The 25,341-nt window shown below is 35.9% G+C and overlaps 1 protein-coding gene across 12 annotated transcripts in view; it reads left to right on the forward strand.

Moving 5' to 3' along the window:
- Positions 1–25,341, forward strand: part of Dys (Dystrophin) — a 2,834,509-nt gene that overhangs the window by 2,122,408 nt on the left and 686,760 nt on the right. For all 12 annotated transcript variants that reach the window (XM_069839232.1, XM_069839233.1, XM_069839235.1 and 9 more), the window contains one exon: positions 2,675–2,734. In XM_069839232.1, the coding sequence (XP_069695333.1) occupies positions 2,675–2,734 (60 nt within the window). The remainder of the gene's footprint in view (positions 1–2,674; positions 2,735–25,341) is intronic.

The following is a 25,341-nucleotide window of genomic DNA, read 5'->3' on the forward strand; positions in this document are numbered from 1 at the left end:
GCCCATTCGAAAGGCAAATGTCTGGTAATCTATGGTGAATCCTCGGCCTCATCTCGCCAAATATCATCTCATTATCACCAATTCCATTGACGCTAAAATTAACCTCGTAGCTGATACAGAGTCGTTAAATAACCAAGTAGGCCTAAGTTATACCACACCGTACACGAGCCTAGCTCTTACGGTAGTGGCTAGAAACATTTTTGTTTTATAAATGTAATTTGTAATTTGTACTCACTAGCTTGCTAGTTAAATAAATGAATATAGGTATATATATATATATATATATAAATTATATACTGGGGAAAAATTACGTTCATAGTCTGCGAGTTATATTAACAATTTTTCATACCAACTTGAACCGTGTGCCAAACTGAATTAGATTTGTTAGAAAGTGATAGTGGTTGTCGGAAAAATAGCTCGTCTGATTTACCCAAACCTCTCCAATGCGGTTGAAATATTGCGGTACAATTTGAATCCCGAAATAAACATTGCATTCACATTGTACATACATAAAATGAATGTACAACATTGTTTGTGTTATTAAAGAACAGAGAATAGTGTGTATTCCACACGCTTCCTGTGCCTATACTCACACTTTACAGAATCTCGTAAGAGCAGATCAGCTTTAATCGCGGATGTGTGTGGAAATAATTGAATTACTGTGGTTTTTGATACACGTAAATAGCATTATGTAGCTGCGTGCGCAAGATTTGGAGAATATGAGAAATTATTATTATTATTATTATTATTATTATTATTATTATTATTATTATTATTATTATGAATACAAGTCTCTTGCATTTGTGTTTGTCCTCTGTACTCCTGTGCTATGATTCTGCGCCATGTTGGCCACATGATCAGTGAGTTCCGCTACTCGTGAATGCCTAATTTGGTCCTGGGAACTGAGGTCGGATGATTTAAAAGTATCATGGCTAGTTTCTCCAAGTAATGTTTAATTTGGCTTAACAAAATATGTTAAAGTAACAGCTGGTTTATTTTTAACGTTTTGTTAATATATTTTCCATTTCTTCAAAATAATTTCGTTTAAAATAACCAACACTTAACTTTAACTGTCGTTAATACTATTCCAACACTTAACTTTAACTGTCGTTAATACTATTCTAACTACTCAACAGCAGTTGGTAATGACTTTGCACATGTAACGCAATTTCTTATTGGCTGAAATTATTATTTAAATTCTGTACTGTAGAGTAAGTCATGAAACATGTATAAAATCATAACCTGTTACAATAGGCCATGATCCATATAGTACAGAGAGTTGATAAATTAAAGTTGTATTGACTACTAATGAATAATTATTATTATAAGTAAGATTATAGAATGCTAAATATGAAATTTCTGTTTAGAAAAATCTCAGCATTATGACCACCAGGTGACAATAATTACAGGAATGTGTGTAGTCAACTGTACATAAAACCCCGAGGAGAATTACATATCATATAAAATTCTCTACTCACTCTCTCTGCTTCGTCCATACCTGTGGATTAACGGTCAGCGCGTCTGGCCGCGAAACCAGGTGGCCCGGGTTCGAATCCCGGTCGGGGCAAGTTACCTGGTTGAGGTTTTTTCGGGGGTTTTCCCTCAACCCATCACGAGCAAATGCTGGGTAACTTTCGGTACTGGACCCCGGACTCATTTCACCGGCATTATCACCTTCATTTCATTCAAACGCTAAATAACCTAGATGTTGATACAGCGTCGTAAAATAACCCAATAAAATAAAGATCTCTCTGCTTCATGTCCATGTAGAAATTACATGTAATTTCGTCTTAAAGAAGCAATTGCTGCTGAAACATTTTATTATATAGTCACTGCGTATTTTGAAGCACTACTGACATCGGCTATAGTTGAAAAGAGCCAGTAGCATAGAATCTAGAGTTAATAGTAGCTGGTGGATTGGAGCACGTGGCCTGTTTCTGTTTGTACGATATTCAAATCTAACTTCAATTTCTTGCCACGTTGAGATCGCACATTTTCTAAATATTAAATGGATAACAGCTCAGCATTTAAATAAAGTCCAGTAATCAGTTGACTTATAAAGATTATCTTCCCTATATTAATATTCCAAAATATCTTTTAATTGATATATTATCATTCTTACTCTAAACATTCCTTAAAGAGAGACATAATATATTACTTTCACAACTTTTATCTGAACAGCTGTGGTGTCATCCGCCATGTTTCACTGTTTGTTAAATGAGTTAACTGCCTGAAATCCTACATTTAAAGTTGACAAACAGTTAACAATCTGTTAAACCAAACTAATGTTGAAGACATGAAAAAACTGTATTTAACAAAGTGTTGAGGGTTTAACAGTCTTTAAGTGTTCTAACAATACTTGGAGAAACCGGCCATCAGTATTTGAATTAGATGGCGGTGATGTTATTGAAACAGCTATTTTCACTGTCTTTTTTACATGAGTCGTAGATAATGCATTCTGGTATGTAATCCTCGTAGAGAGTTATTTTTAAACATAACATAAAATCTAATTCTTAGAAAAATCCAACTATGTGCTGTTAATATAAATAACGCATGAATATATAAAATATATAATTATAAAGTAGTTACATAGTGAGAGAGGACTTTATTCTGTACGTGCCATGTCGGCAACGTTTCTCTTACAAATGTTTCAATTTGTTCTCTTTCTTTTCAGGTAAGAGCCCCAAAGATGTACAACAATTGGCGTGACCAACCGGTTTTCGTCACCTTTTTGGTAAGTGCAACTGTCATGCTGTTTAAAGTGCTTCCTGTTGGTTTCATCACAAGCTACAACGTAGCCATGGAAACCGTTGTTCTTGCTAGGAATAATTAAACATACTGGATGTATTTTCATTGTGTTTGCAACACCGCTACTCTTGTGTTTGTTCTGACATCTGTTGAGGAAACGCGAAATGCCTGTAACCTGTTGGTGAGAGCGAGGGATTTCCATACTGGAGATCCGAATTAGAATGCGGACGATGTCTTATTCAAATCGTGCTGAGAAAAGACCATAAATTGACGTTTAATCCAAATCGATCAGGTATAAACATATGATGCAGTTCTAATGTTATGTAAAAATAAGATAGTGGTATCTAGAAGGGCTGTGTTCAATTCTGAAACCATGGAGTAGAGAAAATTACTGTCTAATAGGGAGTGATTTTGCTGCTGCTGCTGCTGCTGATGATGATGATGATGATGATGATGATGATGATCATGATCATGATAATGTCGATGATGACTCCATATTGTCATTTTCTCTAATTTGTACTTTTATATCTTAAATTGATTTGGCTAATGTAATGAAAAGCAAGAATTCTAATATAATCGTCTTGGAAGCGACTAATACAGGGTGTTTAAAAAATACGGGGCATAATTTCAGGTATGTATTTCCCACATGTAGACAATCAAAATAGTTCATTACAACATGTGTCCGGAAATGCTTTATTTCCGAGTTATGGCTTTCACAACATTGAAATTCACCGGAACCATACCTCATGTTTTAGAAGACACTCCACTGATCAATCGTCAACACATTCACCTCTTGCATGATGGCGCTCCTGCACACTTCAGTCGTACGGCTCGCCGGTACTTGGATCGAAGGTTTCCTGATCGATGGATAGGTAGAGGTGGCCCAATTGCTTGGCCTCCACGCTCACCTGATCTGAACCCTCTCGATTTCTACTTGTGGAGCCATTTAAAATCATTGGTTTATTCGTCTCCAGTGCCTGATTTGGAATCCCTTCGGAATCGAATTGTGGCATGTTCTGAGGACATACGCAATACTCTTGGAGTTTGGGATCGTGTTCGCAGGTCAATGAGACATCGATGTGAGGTCTGTATTCAAGCAGGAGGTGGACATTTTGAACATCTTCTGTAATGACAACGACCTGCGGAAAGAAAAACGTTCCGGTGAATTTCAATTATGTGAAGGCCATAACTCGGAAATGAATCATTTCCGGACACATATTATAATGAACTATTTTGATTGTCTACATGTGGGAAATACATACCTGAAATTATGCCCCGTATTTTTAAACACCCTGTATAGCCTAAACGTATGCAAAAGTACAAGGTGATTCACGACTAATTACCACCGCTTTAGGAATCGGTACTATAGGTAATTATGAGCATCAAATGTGATATGAAGACAGGTCTGATTATTAACCGTTAAGGAGTTACGGTTGATTGAGTCCTTCGAAAGTAGCAGTGGTTTTGAACAGAACTAAGAATTTATTTACGGAAAATACATGGAAATATTAACTCAAAATAGTGAACTAATCATAAAATAAACATAGCCTACCTAAGTTTGGAAGCAGATTTTCAAATATCCCTCCTTCCCTTCAATGCACTTGGCCGCATGGATGTGAATTGCGCTTAGCGTACCACGGCGTAGCTGTCTCCGATAAGCGCAACTGATAATCACCAGATCTATCTTTCCCTTCTCCGCAGTACTTCACGTCATAGCGCAACCCTCCGTTTAGTTACGTTCCGATATTTCTATTACGATGAAACTACAAAGCCTGATTCACAATATGAAGTTCGGATTTTTTCGAATAACTTTTAAGCTAATGATAATCGGTCCCATGTCCATGTGACATTTTATGCTCAAAATGGCCTATAAAACTGATTCCTAAAGCTCAGGACACCCTATATGTATTAAAACATAGTACCTGAAAATTTTTTGGTATACTTACTAGTACCAAAATGTTACTCATGCTGAATAATTTCGGAGAACAAGAGTAATCCAGGGATCTGTCATTAACTTCAACATAAAAAAATTAATTCCACCAACTTTCTCTATTTCACTTTTTCTTCCCCAGATTTGATAAAATCAAAGTGTGGATACCAGAGTGCTGCATTGGAATTAAATCGCTCGCTTGAACTCGGTCGAATGTCGCACGCTCGAGTGAGAAAAGATCGGTCGTTATACGCTCGTAATAAATAGAAGCACAGTACAAGGTCATCTCACCGACATGTCTTATATTGTATGGAAGGCGAAAGTTAAGATACACATATGTTTTGCTCACACGGTAAAAGTAAGGCTTTATTTTCTGCGTTTATGACAAACGTCTAATGGAACGTACCAAAACAGTAACATGAAGTTATAAATAAAATAGTATGAAAAACTTCTATATACAGTTATTATTGCTAATTAATAATTATTCAATATTTGATTTACCACATATATAATATGATAGGTCCACACATAGTGTTCCGCCTATATACTGCGACAATGTAGAAACGCTTTACAAAATAGTATTATGTAGCAGTAAATTAATAACAATATTAGTATACAGAGATAACGCCACAGAAAATGTAATAAAACGAATGATCATGCTGCACAACTGTTACAGATGCAAAGAGTGATACACTAATTATTAGAGATTATTATTATTATTATTATTATTATTATTATTATTATTATTATTATTACTAGAAAACTTGATACATTTCTTGCATTATCGTGATTGTGTTCTCCGTCTATAATAATTACATTTGTGCGAGATCGTGCGTATTTGCTTGGTTTCCGCACAAAACCAATCCACGGTAAGTATAAAATTCCACACTCAATATTCCCAACCTAACACACATAACAATTTCCCTCTTTTTACCGCTTAAGTGACATATTGATTTTACTGCTTCAGGCTTCTAACATATTATTTTTAGAGACGTTCAATATAGTAATAATTATAAATTGGAAACTTACCACTGCAATTTCACCTAAATTGCACTGTTAATTATTGTTTTTAAATATTTGCAAAAATTAAGTAAACTCTACAACTCCACTAAAGTTACTGCATTCGTGATGCAAGTAACATTAAGGAAGCCGTGAAAAAATCAACAAGATTCCAGATGCCGATGTTATTACTGCAATATGTTATGTAAATAATATTGTTAAAATATTAAAATGAAAAATAAATCATTACATAACCTTATCGTTTGTTTTAAGTTCGCATTTATGGACTGGGGGAAAAAAAAGACAGACGTATATCACGGCTTGCTGGAGTATAGTAAACACAGAAAACATTTTAAAGCAACAATGTTGAAGATAGATATTTTTGTTTTACAAATTTGCCGCCATTGAACAGAAACCAAGATGGAGATTTCATTGCAACTAATTAGAAATTCCTCTTTCAGGTATGTAATAAACTATCTTCATACAAAATGACGTACGATACACGAGCGGTATGTGTTCTTTCAATTCTCGGAAATTAAAAAAGCTCAACTACATTTCGCTTTTTCAAACTTTTCCTCGAACATGAAAACTTCAACATACTGCTCTTGTAACGCATATTACTATTACATCCAATAACATCTATCAGATATGGCAAAAACAAAATCACTCCTGTGTGGGGGTGGGGAATATTTACCTATAACATTTATATTATTTTTTAAAGCAAGTTTTGTAGTTGTACTATGGAGAGGTTAGTTAAACACTGCAAAGTTTTGAAATGATAAACACCTATGATGTTACTACACAGTTCATCACTGTAACAAGAACGAATGTCTAACGCTCGGCTTATATCGTTCGAGGATTTATAGCTCGCGACAATTTTACCCATTATGCATGTGCGCTATCTATCGGATTATGCTATGAACTACTTGGCGCTCGAGCGAAAACGTCCGATGCAGACCTCTGGTGGATACAGGCTAATGTACGAGCTTCATTGAAGTCGGATGAAGATGACCAACGAGGTTATTACTTGTCTCTGAAATACGACTGTGCACCAGTAATATCTGACGACCGTTAGAAAACTGAGTCATATTTGTGATATTTCTGGGTATTGAAATTCATCTGCAGATTCGTCTAGCGCCTTGGTTGCATAGTTTACGATGACAGCAGACCCGGGTTTGAATCACGGCGATAGAGGAGTTGTATTTTATGATGGACGAAGTCAAGGTTCTTGAGTGTTCTAAAATAGTGCCCTGGCTGTGGCCCTGTTTTAGGCTTCTAAAAGTGGCCTCGTCTGAAAGTAGTCTTACTGTCTCATTTCCAATACTTCTCTTCGTGTTTTTATTTGCATTTAGAAATTGAAGAGCGCAAAATATTTTGCTGTTAAGAGCCCTACGTATTTCGAATTTCTACCGCTGTCGAGTTTATCGCTGAAGTCAATTCAGTGGTACACGCTAAATTTTAGAAGTGATATTCGTTTCATGTTATGAATTGGGAGAACATTTCACGGCAATTTGGACGCTCGCAGTGATGGATCGCGTATTGCCGCGCACAACGTAGTCAAAAGAAATTTTGTTGCCATGGCAGCTGACCTGAGGTCTCTGGGGATGAATCTGCACGGCCTCTCGTTTATGGAATATAGAATGCGGGGATGCTTTGCGGGCATGCAGCAGCAGCAGGCGGTTGCAAGTTACACGTTTAATTAAATTAGAGCCGAACCCAAGCTCGCGAGTGAGTAGGTTGCTGTCCATGTCTCCCAGGACCTGGGTCAGACCCAGAGCGAATCTCTTAAGAAACCACTACCACTCCGGTGTTCAAACTACGAGAAATCTGCTACTTCTGTAATATCAGCATTAGTAGGGTAGAGTAGCAAAAATCGCACCGCTTCCTAAATGGCACCACTGCTAGTTTAAAACAAGTTACTGTAGTAGTGTGGCATCTAGTGGTATTGTTACAATCTACCACATGAACAACCACCATGTCACTTGATTTCTGCCACTTTTTTGTGTCAGCAGCGTGGTGATAGTGTATCTAATATAATCGCTCAGGTGGATGCATATTTAGCTAACATTTTTTAACTAAATAACGGATTTGTATGCAAAGGAATCCATAATCTTAAGGTGTTATTCGTTTAAAGAAATATTAAAGAACATTTAACTTAATAGGATTTTCGAACATGTGGTGATTATAGGCTAGAATGAAGGAAATAATAACTTATGGCGTAGTTTCTCAATTCGCACCACTTTGTAGGTGCCTAATTCGCACCGGTGCAACTGTAGCAATTCTAGCCATAAAAAAGAAGTCCCCAAAAATTTTAACTGAACAAGGAATGCATCAGTTGGATGCAATATCAAGTGGTGAGAAGGGCGTTAATACAACAAGTGTGTGTTGTACAAGCGCACCAGGTATTTTGTGCCATCCATGATAATTTTTAAACGTCAAACAGTGCATCCTATATAAGCTGGTGCTCCTCTAGCATCGTTAGTTGTTTGCTCTGAGTCAGGTTACATAAACAGTGAAGTATTTGTCGCCTAATCAAACATTTCATTTGCCACACTCAAACCTGCCATAGAAAGAGTGCTACTTATGTATGTTCACCTATACGACCCATTCTAAAAATTTAGAAGCTAGATTATCTCGGGAAAATGGTATGCTCCTGTTTCAGCTTTCTCGACATAATACTCATAGTCGCAGCCTTTAGATGTTTCTATCTTCAGATCATTTCAGACAGCTACATCATGAAGCAGTTGAAGCTTTCCTTCATCTTGTTCCCCGCAGATAAAGAGGTGCGATTTAAGAAACCGCAGGTGCTATTTAGGAAACTAGTTGCCTAAATGGCACCACTGATAAGTGTTTCGAAAATGTCTTTCTAATTAAAAAATATTGAATCAAATTCAAGGATTCTTTTTTACATGAAAGGTAAATGTTCTGGGAATGTATCTCTGTAAAGGAATGCAGAAAATAAAAACAGTATTGTTCAATAAAAATTATAAATGCTGAAGTGATGCGATATAGGCAACCTTACCCTATCATCGCGAACATCGCTTCCCGTTAACGCCAAGGTATCTTACTCATTTCATCCTCATAGTTTTTTGTTTTCCTTTTTCAGTTGGTTATTTAACGACGCTGTATCAATTACTAGGTTATTTAACGTCGATGACCTTGGTGATAGGGAGATGGTATTTGGCGAGATGAGGCCGAGGATTCGCCATAGATTACCTGGCATTCACATTACGGTTGGGGAACACCTCGGAAAAAACCCAACCAGGTAATCAGCCCAAGCGGAGATCGAACCCGCTCCCGAGCGCAACTTCAGACCGGCAGGCAAGCGACTTAACCGACAGAGCCACACCGGTGATCTCCTCATAGTTTGTGAAAATCTTCTTCTTCTTCTTCTTCTTCTTATTCAGTTCATGGTATGGGCAATTGCCCGTTCCGGCTTCAAAGATCGCTCCATTTTATCATCGGTCGTCCCTGATCTCTTCGTCCTTTTGGTTTATAATTTATTGCTTTCTTAGGAAGTCTGTATTCGTCCATTCTCTCTACATATAATTTCCAATCTTGTCTGTGATTGTCTATTTTATCAATAAGTGGGTATACTCCTAGTTCCTGCCTAATATCTTCATTTCTAATTCTATCCAATCTCGTGCATCCTTTTACTTTCCGCAAGAATCTCATCTCTGCCGCTTGTATTTTACTAACTTCAGGTTTTGTTGTAACCCAACTTTCACTTCCATATAAAATAGTAGGGACTGCCATTACATTGTAGAATTTCATTTTTGTATCCTTTCTACTTTTATTCTTCGAAATTCTATTAATTGTGCCACATACTGTTTGGAATGATTGTAATTTTATTTTTATATCATTATCCTTTCTGTAACTTACATCACATTCCAGGTACTTAAAATTTGTTACTTGTTCTACTGCCTTATTATCTATTTCAATCTTAGATCTTACAGTATTTTTGCATTGAAAATCTTAAAACAGAAAAAAAAAACAGGCGAAAAACGAAATGAGTTGTTTTAGTTTTGCACTGGAGTTACAATAAAAAAATGAACACGAATCCACCGCACCGGATCGAATCCCTCTCCTCTAGTTTCTAGTTGAACTTCGGCGTAGCTCAATGGTTAGAGCTCTTGGTACGTAGAACCAAGGACCCGGGTTCGATCCCCAGCATCGGAGCGAATTTTTCTCCTCTAATAACCATTGTAGATCTGACCGTATCACACCTTCACTAAATATGCTCTCCTGGGTCCGTCTCAAAGAGCGAAGAACTATTTACTCTCTCACTTTACTCTTCAATATTCTTCAAACCTCTAACCCTAGCTACCTAGCTTCTCGTTTTCAACATTTGTCCTCATATCACGAAATAGATACTCGCTCACAACACCATATCACACTCTCCATTCCTAAACACAGAACATCCTTCTACTCTTCATCTTTCACCGTCTCTGCAGCTCATCTCTGGAACTCTCTACCGCAACATGTCAGAGACTGTCTGACATTGTGTAGTTTCAAATATAAACTAAAATTGCACTTTTTCAATTCAGATTGCTTTCAGTTATAAGCTCTTTTCTCTGCGATAGTTTTGTAAAAATATAGGCTATATATTTATTTTCCTTCCTTTCCCCTTTTTGTTCTCTTTATCAGCTGATGAATTTATTATCATAGCCTTTTATTGTGAATTTTATTTAATTTTCTTTTTTTATTTGTTATTATTTTATTACATTCTATTTTGTTATATTCTTCCTTACGTTTTCCATATTAACCATTTGTACTAAATGAGTTGCTTTTGCTATATTCCAATGTATTTTACTTTCTTTTTTCTATTATGGTATTATTTTCATGTTGTTTAGTGTCGATTTTATTAGCCTATGCTATTATTTTTCTGTAATATGGTAGTATTCTCTTCTTTAACTTTTTGTTAAATTTTAACTGCTTGTATACTTTGTGACCTGGTAGAGTGTAAGAGGAGGCCCTATGGGCTTAACTTTGCCAGTATAAATAAAGAATTATTATTATTATTATTATTATTATTATTATTATTATTATTATTAGTCTATTATTGTCACCATAACAGATAAATTCTATAGGAACGTAAATAATTCCAATTAGCCTAACGCTAGGAATCGAACTGAGTTCGCAGAATGACAACGCCTTGCTCTAGAACCGAGGTATCAGAGAGCCAAATTGAAGTCAGAACGTTTTTCTCGATGCGACCTACACGGGTCCAAAAATTTAATTTAAAGAAAAGTTTTCCCAGACGAGAAGCTGCATAAACCTGCTCATGTTATTGATGCGTGAGTGCGTGGGTTGCCGTGGACCCTGCTTCATTTTTCCTCTCTCATAAGAGCACGCCGGACGAAGGGCCCATAATTTAGGGAGGTGGGAAACGCGTGCGGTCATCAGCGAGGATTGGTTCGACCACGTGTCTCTCGGGTCAAGTTAGGCGTCGGTATTTTCGTCCAGACTCGAAGTCATGCATGTTGCATGGAGCCTCTCACAAGTGTGAAGCCCGTCGTAAAGGATCCCGCCCCCTTCCAAGGCCCCGTAAGTGTCATGTGCATAATGTATGTCGCAATGACGGGGCCGTGAATCAATACATTCTGCTACAGAAAATCTCGAAGCAATGCAAATAAATTTCCCCTCAACGTTGTACGTGAGGTAACAGATGTGGGACGTTGCATGTATCTTTTATCGTCGCTGATATGTCGTTAATAATATGCTTTCCTGCGTCACTGCAGCGAGAAAGTCTTAACTTGAATATTTTTCGTAAAATATGTATTGCTCATGTGCTCCTAAAGTAGACATAAGATGCTTGATTCATTTCTTATTGGATTACACGTAGAGTTCTTCGAGGTCTTGCATTTGATAGTTGCAGTAAGTTGTTGATTTCCCATTTTATTCTTAAATATATGAAAATATGTTTTCTATTAAACGTATGAACTATATTTATATAATTAATAAATATTTGAATAAACACCGGAAAGAAAATAACAGAAGAAATCCTAATAAATAAAGACGTGAAACAAAAGTGTAATATTTGACCTACTCTTTTTAACGTCTACATAAATGATATCATTTCAAAATGGGAGAAGAATCTATACTAATAATAAATCTGTAACCAAAATTTTTCTGGTAATTTTCGCTTTTTCAAAAATAATTGGTGTCAACATGTATAAGTAAGCATCCTAAGACCAAAAATCGCTTTTTTGGCAGTTTTGTTTGTATATTTGGATGCTTTTTACCTTTTCATGCGATAATGGCTGAAGGGATTTATATGAAAATTAGAATATAAATTAAGTTTGTTCTATCTTAGATTTTAGCCTATAGGCTATGGCATTCAAAATATTTTATTTAAAAAGGGGGGATTATAAGAGAACCTGAAATAAATAAATCGAAATATCTCGCTTATTATTGATTTTTATGAAAAATATTACATAACAAAAGTTTTTTTTAATTATTTTCGATAAGTTTTATTCTATGCAAAATTTTGATAAGACTGATATTTAACAAGATACACGAGTTTTAAAATAGCAATGAAAATTATCATCGCCTCCTCAGACTATAATGACTATATGGCTATAATGAAATGAAAACAAATGACTTCGTCTATGTATGTATGTATGTATGTATGTATGTATGTATTTACACTGCAAGTGGGCAAGCACCCGGTGGCAGTGGTATACACAATATAAACAATACACAAAAAATGATAAGCAATACACAATAAATTTACAATACACAATACAATAAGAATACATAATACAATAAAAATACACAATATAATTTAACACAATAATAATAAAACATAAATAAAATACCTAATTTTACATTACAACCTACATAATTATGTATAGGCCCTACATAAGTTTCAATAGTCTTTCACTTTATTCTCATCTCACTCACTGTAGCGGCACTATGACGCATTCCACTGACACTTTAGGACACATTTCACTGACACACTATAACACATTTCACTGAAACTTTAGAACACATTTCATTGACGCTATAAATTATCACTGATCGGAACTATTCACTGCACTGTAAAACCATAACTCCACTGACTCACCTCGCTTCACTGATACAACAGTTCAAATAAGTCAAATAATTACACCCTTATGCATACTGTACTTATAAACAGAACTACATTTAAACTAAACATTTCTAGTCTAAGGCCCTCTTACACGCTATTTTTAAATAATTTACAATCCAAACCAAGGAAGTAACTCGTCAGGCTAAATAAATACATGTCACCTTAAAAAATTAAATGTTAAATGTCACCTTAATTTTAATTTGCACTTGATACACAACTTTTTAAATTATTCTTGAATCTCCTTAAGGAAGGACAGCCGTCAAAGACCGCTGCAGATAGGTCATTCCAATCATTTATAGTTCTATTTAAAAATGAGAATTTACCTACATCCGTTTTCTGTTTCCTACATTTGATTTTAAAATCATGATCGTTCCTACCATAGTACGTTGGCTTTTCTAACCGAGCCGTTATGTCTACCCATGCCTTCTGACCTAGATGTGCTCTATACAATGATGTTATTCTAGTTTTCCTACGTCTGTTTTCCCAAGTTTCCCATTTAAGTACTTTTATCGTATCGTTTCTATCTTCTCTTTTACCTTTAACAAATTTAACTGCCCTATACTGGATTCTTTCTAAGGAATTTATCTGATATATTCTATAGGGATCCCAACATGTAGTTCCGTATTCCATTAACGGTCGCACTAACGTTAGATATGCTATTTCCCTCGATTTGGGGCTAGCCTTTCTCAAGATTCTCATAATAAAGTGAAGTGCCCTCCATGCTTTACCCGTAACATTATCAACATGCTCTCCCCAAGAAAGTTTGGAGTTTAAATACACTCCTAGATATCTACAACATTGTACTTGCGGAATTACAACACCTCTGAATTCGTAATTAAGACTAGTTTCCTCTCGGGTTTTACAAAATTTTATAGATTTACTTTTAGAACCATTTATTTTCATCCTATGCATTAACGCCCAGTTATAAATTTTATTCAAGTCTGTTTGAATAGCATCTACATCTGAATTATTTCTAATATTTCTATAGATAATGCAGTCATCTGCAAATAGCCTCACATTTGATGTAATATTCTGTGGCATAGGTCATTTACGTATATTATAAAGAGTAATGGACCCAGAACGCTGTCCTGTGGCACCCCTGAACTTATATTTCCAATTTCCGATATTTCATGACCTACTCTAACTCTCTGGGTTCTACCTTTTAAGAATTCTTGGATCCATAGCACCACTCTTTTATCTACTCCTAGCCTACTTAACTTATCTATTAATATGTCATGTGGCACAAAATCAAATGCTTTCGAAAAATCAATTACAACTGCAGCGATTCTTCCGCCTCTATCCACCTCTTCAGCTAGATCCTGAACCAGCGACGTAATTTGACTATCACATGAGAAGCCTTCCCTAAAACCATGCTGGCGGTAGTAAAACCAGTCTTTCGCATTTAGAACATGACGAATATAATCCGATATCAAATGCTCCATGACTTTACATACGACAAATGTAAAGCTAATCGGTCTGTAGTTTCCGACATCTAATTTATTTCCACCTTTATGTATGGGTACCATTATAGCTGATTTCCAGTCACATGGAATAGCTGCATTGTTTATGGAAACATGAAATATACGCATTAAGTATGGAATTATGGCCTCGGAACCTAATTTAAGAATCTCTGTAGCAATACTATCTGGTCCTCTAGACTTCCGACTTTTTAATTTCGTTAGTCTCTCTCTAAACCCTTTGGAAGTTATTTTGAAAGTCGAATTTGGTTCACATTCACGGTCTGTGACACAACCACTCCTATCAGCGGGATTATTATTATTATTATTAGTATTATTATTATATTATTATTATTATTATTATTATTATTATTATTATTATTGAAAACCGAAATGAAATAGGAATTTAATAAGTCGGCCTTTTCTTTGTCATCAGTTATACTTTCTCCGTCTATAAGGGGCTTTGCACAACAACAAACGGAAGCTATTCATTTAACACTATTTTATAGGGATATAATTGTATGATGGGAATATATAAATATTTATCAATATTAATATATAGAGAATCTTTGTATGTTTGTATGAAGTAATATCAGAAGCTACTTAACCGATTTGTGTAATTATTATTTCACCATTTCAAATTGTAGTCTCTAGACGGACATAGTCCTATATGCTATTACGGTAACTCGTAAATGAATGGAGGACAGATAAGATTAAAATAGATTCTTACGCACAGAAAACTTGATATCCTGTCACAATATTATAGGCCTATTACTTGATTTTTTTTTTAATTTTATTTGATCCACATAAAATACTCTAATTTTGTACACTTCAGTTTCTTTTTGTCAATAGACCATAATAGTAGTTTTAAGAATTTTGTCGTAAAGATGAGTATTTACTTATGACATTCATTTTCATCTCAGAAAATTAACGAACGAGAGTGTATTGATTTAGTATGCAGTAATAGTACGTTAACTTAGCATTTCATTATTATATAATTCAAATATTAACTATGCTCATTTGAATTGTGTTAAAATAGATAAAATGAATAAACTGTGCAGTAAATGCAATGCAGAGAAATGGGGTAATGAGTCAAACGGATTATGTTGCCCTGTTGTAAAAGTAATGTATACAAGTTCTGTGGAGTAAAGGTCAGCGCGTCTGGCGGCGAAACCAGGTGGCCCGGGTTCGAATCCCGGTCGGGGCAAGTTACCTGGTTGAGGTTTTTCCGGGGTTTTCCCTCAACCCAATACGAGCAAATGCTGGGTAACTTTCGGTGCTGGACCCCGGATTCATTTCACCGGCATTATCACCTTCATTTCATTCGGACGCTAAATAACCTAGATGTTGATACAGCGTCGTAAAATAATCCAATAAAATAAAAAATAAAGAAGTACAGCGTTACCCACTTTAGATCTCACACTACTTCAATAACGCTTGCTTTTTTAGATCTAAAAGTGATCGAAAAAAAAGACGCACACTCAAATGTTCGCTTTTTTCTAGCGTTGTGAATATGTGACCCCAACAGCATAACTGCAGCGTAATATAATGATAACGCAGAGCATTTCACGGGCTTTAAGAGTAGAATTAATTGCTCTCTTGTCGGGTATCCAACTTATGCATCCCGCCTCACAGCAGAGCACGATAAGTTGCCTTCACAGCGCGGCGAACTCGCCGGCAGCTTGAGGTCGCCCGCTAAACACTGCTAATTGCTCCCTTGCCGCAGATTTACATTTTTTCTACCTCCACGATACTGCGATAACCTCAGGAATTAATAATCATGCTCCATCTTGGACTTTGTGAAGTTCAGCCAAGAGTTCGTAATGTACTGCAATACCTGTTTGTAAAGTAGTAGCCCAGCTAACCGTTTTCACCTCGGAGACCAGGATTCAATTCCGGGCACATCTAGATATAGGGTTCGTTATACAGGGACATCATTTTATTTTTACTAACATTTCTAATATTAACCTGGCTATACCTTTGGATCAACGATTAAGAACCGGAAACACCGTGTGCTACCTCCTTCCACGACTGGAGTACGATGATACTGGCGTAATATGCAAACAAATCACTTTACTAGGTATAGGAGGGAAGAAAAGTATTTCATCCATTTACGTAAACTAGGAAATATCGCGATTTTGAGTTTGATAATTTTCATTAGGCTTTTGTTTAATCAAAATACAGTACTGTATTAACAATGAGTGTTTTTACTCACGAACTGAGCTTTCCATGCGGACGTATTCATTATGCAGTATACGTATATTATGTCTACAGCACATTAGCTTACACTATAGAGAATGACGTTAAATTGAAAAATAATCATAATATGGATATCTAAACACATTTTTGAAAATGGTGACCGTTAATTTCGATACAGGCTTCAGTTCTAATGTGCATATTATCGCACTATAGACTATTGTACGTAATTCCAATTACCAGGTTCGTACTTCGTATCAGTGACTGATGTTGAAATAATTCTGTACCTACTCTATAAAAGAGACCTTACGTACTGCAGATTCAATCTTCTCTTCTGCCCGATCCGAAAAGATAAAATTACTCGGACATGCTATCTACTGTCCGTCCAAATGGTTACGTCGCAGCGTCGTAGAAAGGGGGGAAATCACGTGGCATTTAATTACTTAACGAGGCCCTTTTATTTAAGCTATTTTAAACAATTGTATGGGTATAATATTACGTAGACGTTCAATTCCTAACAGAAATTAATGTTCTCAGAAAATAGCTAAGACAGCCCAGCCACTAGCAATTACAGAGAGGCGAATAGAAGCAGGTGGGGATGCGACGAACGCAAATGGAAAATGATGCAATATCGAAAGGTCTTTCGTCACTGGAAAACGCGAACATATTTTTTGGAACGTACTGTTCACTATGACCGTAAGGGTACTATGACTGTATATGCGATCTTGGCTCTGTGTGGAGGACGGTTGAACTTCATTAGTAGAAAGGGTGGGAGTGAAATACATTCAATAACTCAGGTACAATAAAAATTGAAGTAAAAATAAAATAATGTCCCTGTATAAGCGTCTATAGAACACATTTTCTGTGAGTACTGCCGTTTATTCTCACATCATGATTCCATCACAGGCACACTAACGCCGTATTTATAGCTTGTTTATCATCATTATCATCATCGTCATCACCACCTGAGGCAGTGTTTCCCAACCGTTTAATGTTGACGCTCCCCCCCCCCCCTTCCCTTTGCAATGTGAGAAGTGGTAACGCCAACTCTTACCATTTTTTTAATTTGAAGGGAAGAATGTTTAAATAAAAACGTCCGCCGAGTTAGCTCTGTGGTAGCGCTTCTACCTCCAGACTAGCCGGTCCGGGTTCGATTCCCGGCGAAATCGAAATTGTTACAAATGACGCTATTCTTGTAAATTCTTTCAGACTGTACGTTAGGATGCATAATTAAACTGTAAAGAATGAAATTCCTGAAGTCGTATGATTTGTAACAATTTTTATGATATGTGCGTAATAATGATGTCATTTTTAGTTAAAAATTGAAAAATAAAATCTGTACAAAACAATTAACAACACTTTTTTAGATCATATTCTAAAGACGACAAGCAGTGTCATTGACGACTTTTGAAAGTAGTCAATGTCTGACAGCTCTTTTACACTATGTACAGTAGAATACGCTATTTTTACTATTTACATTGTGTAAAGAATGTAGGCTTACATTGATCATACATATTTACACTATTATATACACTTTTTACGAAATAAGTAGGCTATAGTGTTATTAAATATAATATCTCGCATTACATTACACAACACTGTACATAATAGTGTAAGTAATGTTCTATCAATGCAGGTCTACATTCTTTATGATTATGTGCAGCCAGCGCCAGCGTTTTTGTCGCTGTTCTTGAGTACAAGCCCAGTCAGTGAGCATTTGTTGCCAGTGCAGCTGAGAACGGTACCACTCAAATACACGTCACGTCAGCAATCTGCCAATCACAGTTGTCGGTCGCATTGCCCACCTCACACTTTGCGTTTCTGGGGTGTGTCCTTGAGTACAATGTCCAGTCAGTGGCATTTCTTGTCAGTTCGGCTGAGAATGGTACCACCTCCTAAACACAAGTCACCTCAGCAATCTGCCAATCACAATTGTCGGCTTTCTCACCCACAAACTGAGGCGAAGGTAAGATACTCGCTCATAACGTTCTCGTTAATTATTTCGTGCGCCAAAAACGGTGGCTTTCCTTATAAATAGAAAAAAGTAACGTATTCTAGTGTACATAGTGTAAATAATATAAATTATAAATATTAGTGTAATTGTTTAAGTGGCCCATGTTTTGTTCTGCCAAACTTGATGAAACAAGAGTCGCGTGAGCATACATTCAGGTCAATGCGTAAACTTATTCATTGATCTTCGTATATAGTTAAGGAAATGCATGTATTGCATTCTTATTTAAAGTTTTCAGCTTTTAAAATGATATTTTAATGTTTCGTTTTTTTCTTACCTGTACAGGTCTATAATTTTATCCGACGAAAAGTTACATTTTTTAATTAGGCCTAAGGTGCTTCTTCTTATTATAAAGTGTACAGGAATGCATTTTATTTATAAAACAATATGATGTAATTCATTTCAATTTTAAATGCTCGTAGTATGTTCGGCATGTTGTTGCGTAAGCAATCATCCTTTTTTCTGTTTTTCGAACGGAATTTTACTGAAACTCTGACAGAATATCTAAATTGTCGTGGAATTGAGTCCTTAGTTCCCCAATAAGGATGGATGACTAAAAACCATTTTTTCGAGATTGTCCCTAAGCCGAAAATACACGGATACCGTGGTAATTGCGCTGTTTAGGAATTAGGAAACATTATAAACATAAACAGTTATTTTACTTGTGTTTAAATGTGCATTCATAGATTAAGAATGAGACATACGTACTAATATTTGCAAAGGTCAAAACCATTAACAAGAATAAACAGAATTTTAAATGTTCATAAGAAAATAGTAATTCCCATGGTAATAAGAACATAAATTTCCAGCAGAATTAATACAAGAGGGTGGAAGCGCATTATCTAACGGAATTTATAAGCTTGTACTTGCTATTTGGGGAAAGCAAATTGTACCAGAACAAAGGAAGGAGTCCATAATCGTACCTATTTTTAAGAAGGGGGGGACAAGACTAACTGTAGTAACTTTCGAGAAATATCGCTTTTGTTGACGTCCTACAAAAGTTTGTCCAATATTATTTTCAGAAGATTAACTAGATATGTAGATTAAATTATTGGGCATCATCAATGTGATTTTATGCGTAATAGAAAATGGAGAAAATATGGCAGTATAAGAGTACAGTACATAAGTTATTCATAGGTTTCAAAAAGGCATATGACTTGGTTAAGAGAGAAGTTTTATATAATATTCTTATTGAATTTAGTATTCCCAATAAACTAGTTCGATTATTTAAAATGTGTATCAGTGAAACGTACAGCAGAGTCCGTATAGGCCAGTTTCTATCTGATGTTTTTCCAATTCACTGCGGGCTAAAGCGAGGATATGCACCATCACCTTTGCTTTTTAACTTTGCTCTAGAATATGCCATTAGGAAAGTTCAGCAAAGCAGAGAGGGTTACATCAGCTGCTTGTCTATGCGGATGACGTGAATATGTTGGGAGAAAATCCACAAATGATTAGGGGGAACATGGAAATTCTACTTGAAGCAAGTAAAACGACAGGTTTAGAAGTAAACCCGAAAACACAAAGTAGCCTATATGATTATGTCTCGTGACCGGAATATTGTACGAAATGGAACTGTAAAAAATTGGAGATTTATCCTTCGAAGAGGTGGAAAAATTCAAATATGTTGGAGCAAGAGTAACAAATATAAATGACACTCGGGAGGAAATTAAACACAGAATAAATATGGGAAATGCGTGTTATTATTCGGTTGAAAAGCTCTTGTCGTCTAGTCCGCTGTCAAAAAATCTGAAAGTTAGAATTTATAAAACAGTTATATTACCGGTTGTTATGTATGGTTGTGAAACTTGGACTCTCACTTTGAGAGAGGAACAGAGATTAAGGATGTTTGAGAATAAGGTTCTTAGAAAATATTTGGGGCTAAGAGGAATGAAGTTACAGGAGAATGGAGAATGTTACACAACGCAGAACTGCACGTATTGTATTCTTCATCTGACATAATTAGGAACATTAAATCCAGACGTTTAAGATTGGCAGGGTATGTAGCACCTATGGGAGAACCGGAGGGAAAATGATCTTTGGGAAGGCCGAGACGTAGATGGGAGGATGATATTAAAATGGATTTGAGTGTTTTGGGGTATGATACTAGGGACTGGATTAATCTTTGCTCAGGATAGGGACCGATGGCGGGCTTATGTGAGGGCGGCAATGAACCTCCGGGTGTCTTAAAAGCCATTGATAAGTAAGTAAATAAGAATGTAAATAAAACAACTATCTAAGAACCGAACTTAGCGCCTGACTAATACGAATGTCTTTCATTTTAGTGAACTTGTAGCCTATATGAAGTAAAAGGTTAAAACAATTTCAAAATGTAATGTCCTTTTTAAACAATTTGCTGTGTGTATGCAGTTTGTTTTCTAAATGTCTATTATTTTCACGTGTTATGTGCAGTCTACATTCACAAATATAATCCGTTACGTACTATTTTTATGCAATCGCAGGATACTTTTCCTTCAGTGTCATACGTTTTCTTTAAATGTATTTTCCCCTCCTTGCCTTAAACATGATTCGTACTTGCTTTAAAAGCTTCGACCTTCGCTTCCTTCGCGGGGAATCAGAACAGAGATCCGTTGCTAAGCAGCCCTCCACATATTACCTTAATGTTATTGAGTTCGACCCGACAGAGAGCAACAGTTCCACTGCTACGTCCGCAGCATCTGACGATTCTGTTTACGTCACTTCCATAAATGCGCAATTCCGTCTCTTGAGAAAAGATATTCAATATTCAGTCTGAACTGGATATTTCGTTACTGCCCTTTAAGCCATCTCGACTGGGACTGTTCTAAGTGCAACAATGGCTTATGTTGTGTTCAGTTTCGAGCTGCTGGGAACTTGGATTTGATTGCAGGAATGAAAGAAGCAAATTCATTTCCATACCATAAGTATTGGATGGGTGATATTTGTCTTATGGTTTTCAGAGCGGTGACTTTCAATATGCTTTTTTACTTTGTTATTTAGCGACGCTGTATCAACTACTAGGCATTTAGCGTCGATTGGATTGGGAATAGCGAAATGAGGCGGAGGATTCGCCGTCTGTGACATTCGTCTTACAGTTTGGGAAAACTTCGTAAAGAATCCAGCCAGCCAATCAGCTCAAGTGGGAATAGAATCCACGCCAGAACGCAACTCCTGATCATCAAACGCGCTACCGCTTGAGCTATAGGGGTGGCTTTATAGGGATAATGGTCATAGGCGTTGTATGTTGTAAAATGTTAATTTTTTAATTCAATTTTACTACTTTAATAAAGCATTACATTTACGTTAAACTAAATTAAATTTAAATATAAAATGTCTATGCCTTTCTTCGAAAGTATATGAAGAGTCCACTGCAAGAATGATGGATGTCACTTTCTTTTCGAAAATGAACCAAGACTGTCAATGCATAGCTTAAGAAATATAGAATGTACATAGAGAGTTATATGGCATTAACACTGATAGTCATTGTCCATTAATGATCGGAAAATCACAGTTAAGCTTTGAGCGCTAAGCATTTCAAACTTTCAATTGCTTCTCCTGCAAAATGTATTCCAAATGACATCCATCATTCTTGCAGTGGACTCTTCATATGTTCATAAATTACAGTATGCAGTGTTGTATTGAGCAACCTTTATTATTTAAAGGCAGCTTTATTATTATTATTATTATTATTATTACTATTATTATTATTACTATTATTATTATTACTATTATTATTATTACTATTATTATTATTATTACTATTATTATTATTACTATTATTATTATTATTACTATTATTATTATTATTATTATTATTATTATTATTATTATTATTATTATTATTATTACAGGGAACAGAACGAATGTAGGTAAATTCTCATTTTGAAATTGAACTATAAATTATGTGAATGACCTAGCTGCAGCGATTTTTGAGGGCTGGCCTTCCTTATGGAGATTAAAAAATAACTTAAAACGTTATGTATAAAGTGTAGATTTTTTGAAAAAGATATGTTACATTACTTAAGGTGACATGTACAGGGACATCATTTTATTTTTACTTCAATTTTTATTGTACCTGAGTTTTTGAATGTACTTCACTCCCACCCCTTCTACTAAGTTCAACCGTCCTCCAAACAGATCCAAGACCGCATATACAGTCATAGTAGCCTTACGGTCATAGTAAACAGTACGTTCCAAAAATATGTTCGCGTTTTCCAGTGACGAAAGGGCTTTCAATATTCAATCATTTTCGCACAGGTACTGTCGTCCATTTGCTCACGTCGTATCCCGGTTTCCCCCACCAGCTTTTATTCGTCAGCTAGTGGCTGAGCTGTCTTAGCTCTTTTCTGAGAACATTAATTCCTGTTAGGAATTGGACGTCTACGTAATATTATACAACTGTTTAAAATAACTTAAATAAAAGGGCCTCGTTAAGTAATTAACTGTTACGTGACTTCCTCCCTTTCTACGACCCTACGACATAACCACTTGGACGGACAGTAGATAGTATGTCTGAGTAATTTTATCTTTTCGGATCGGGCAGAAGTGAAGATTGAATTTACAGTACGTAAGGTACTCTTTTATAGAGTAGGTACAGAATTATTTCAACATGAGTTACTAGTACGAAGAACGAAACTGATAATTGGGATTAGGTACGATAGTCTATAGTGCGATAATATGCACATTAGAACTGAAGCCTGTATCGAAATGAATGGCCACCATTTAAAAAAATGTGTTTAAATATCCATATTACAAATATTTTTCAATTTAACTTCATTCTCTATATTGTACGCTAATGTGATGTAGACAATATAATATACACTGCATAATGAATACGTCCGCATGGACAGCTCAGTTCGTGAGTAAAAACACTTATTGTTAATACTGTACTGTATTTTGATTGAACAAAACCCTAATGAAAATGATCAAACTCAAAAGTGCGATATTTCCTAGGTTACGTAAATGGATGAACTACTTTTCTTCCCTCCTATACCTAGTAAAGTGATTTGTTTGTACATTACGCCAGTATCATCGAACTCCAGTCGTGGAAAGGGGTAGCAAACGGCGTTGATCCAGAGGTATAACCAAGTTAATATTAAAAATGTTAGTAAAAATAAAATGGTGTCCCTGTATTTACTTAGTTTGACGAGTTATTCCCATGGCTTGAATTGTAAATTCGTTTAAAATAGCTTGAAAGAGGGTCTTAGACTAGATATTTCTAGTTTAATGTAGTTTATAATTATGATACTATGGAACAATAAGTGTGTACCTAATTGTTTATCTTATTTGAGCTGTTGTATCAGTGAAGCGAAATGAGTCAGTGAAATATATTCTAAAGTGTCGGTGAAATGTGTCATAGTGCCAGTGCAGTGAGTGAAGTGAGAGTAAAGTGAAAGAGTATCAGTACCAATATGAAACATATGTAGGGCCTATATATAGCCTATGTAGGTTATAATGGAAAATTAGGTTCACTTATTAATTAGGTTATTTCAACTACTATTATTAATTCCAATTATTGTGTATTCATTCATTCAGTGTTCTGCCCAACGGCAAGTCTTTAACTGCAAACCCAATCTCCAATCTTTCCTATTTTCTGCCTTCCTCTTTGTTTCCTCATATGATCCATATATCTTAATGTCGTCTATCATCTGATATCTTCTTCTGCCCCAAACTCTTCTCCCGTTCACCATTCCTTCCAGTGCATCCTTAAGTAGGCAATTTCTTCTGAACCAGTGACCCAGCCAATTCCTTTTCCTCTTTCTGATCAGTTTCAGCATCATTCTCTCTTCACCCACTCTTTCCAACACAGCTTCATTTCTTATTCTGTCTGTCCACTTCACACGTTCCATTCTTCTCCATATCCACATTTCAAATGCTTCTATTCGCTTAGTCGTGTTAAAATCCTATGTTTTATTTAACGACGCTCGCAACTGCCGAGGTTATATCAGCGTCGCCAGTGTACCGGAATTTTGTCCCGCAGGAGTTCTTTTAAGCACACTTAAATGCTATCGACCTGGCCCGGGATCGAACCCGCAATCTCGGACATAGAAGACCAGCGCTATACCAACTGCGCCAACCAGACCGACTTTCGCTTAGTCGTAATGTCCATGTTTCTGCCCCCATACAATGCCACACTCCATACAAAATACTTCACCAGTTTCTTCTTAGTTCTTTTTCCAGAGTCCGCAGAAGATGTTCCTTTGTATTGTAATTGTAATATATTGTGTATTAATCATAATTATTGTGTGTAACTAAGTTACCGCTGCCACCGGGTCTTTGCCCACTTGCAGTTTAAAGAAATACATACGTGAAGAATATTTTTGAATAAATAAATAAATACTTAGATCATATTGTTTACCCTCTGATTGATTTTCTGGCCGATATGTAGGCCTACAGGTATTATCAGGCATTACATCTCACTTGACGATATTTGTCAGAGGATGAACAATTGGATGGAGTTACGCAATAAGAGACCAAGCGCCAGAAACCTGTTTCGAGATATTGGCCATTAAAATAAATCTGTTTTTTAAATAAAACATTTTATTCAAGAAGTATTATAACATTCATACTATTCCAAAAAAATTACCACAAATAATACCAAAAAAGGCTAACCGATTTTTAATAAGAGACCAGCAGTTGAATTAGTATTTCAAAGCAAAATAAATAAATGAATTTTATGCAATAAACGAATATTTGCATATAAATAGCAGCAAAATTCAGATATCGCATTCTTGATTTTTTTTCCCAGTTAAATTACGCTGCCATCAACAGATTTGTGCTAATGTCTCATTTTTTTCAAATTGTCGGTTGGTCTATTATTGCGAAACTCCGTTGAATTGTTTGTATGCATTTGAAATCTGACTAGTGTAATATGTAGCTAGTCGGCGATGTATGCAATGGAGGAGGAAAGGAACTGGCCACCCTACCA

Source organism: Periplaneta americana, chromosome 11 (assembly GCF_040183065.1).
Source record: "Periplaneta americana isolate PAMFEO1 chromosome 11, P.americana_PAMFEO1_priV1, whole genome shotgun sequence".
In the NCBI taxonomy this organism is placed as follows: domain Eukaryota; kingdom Metazoa; phylum Arthropoda; class Insecta; order Blattodea; family Blattidae; genus Periplaneta; species Periplaneta americana.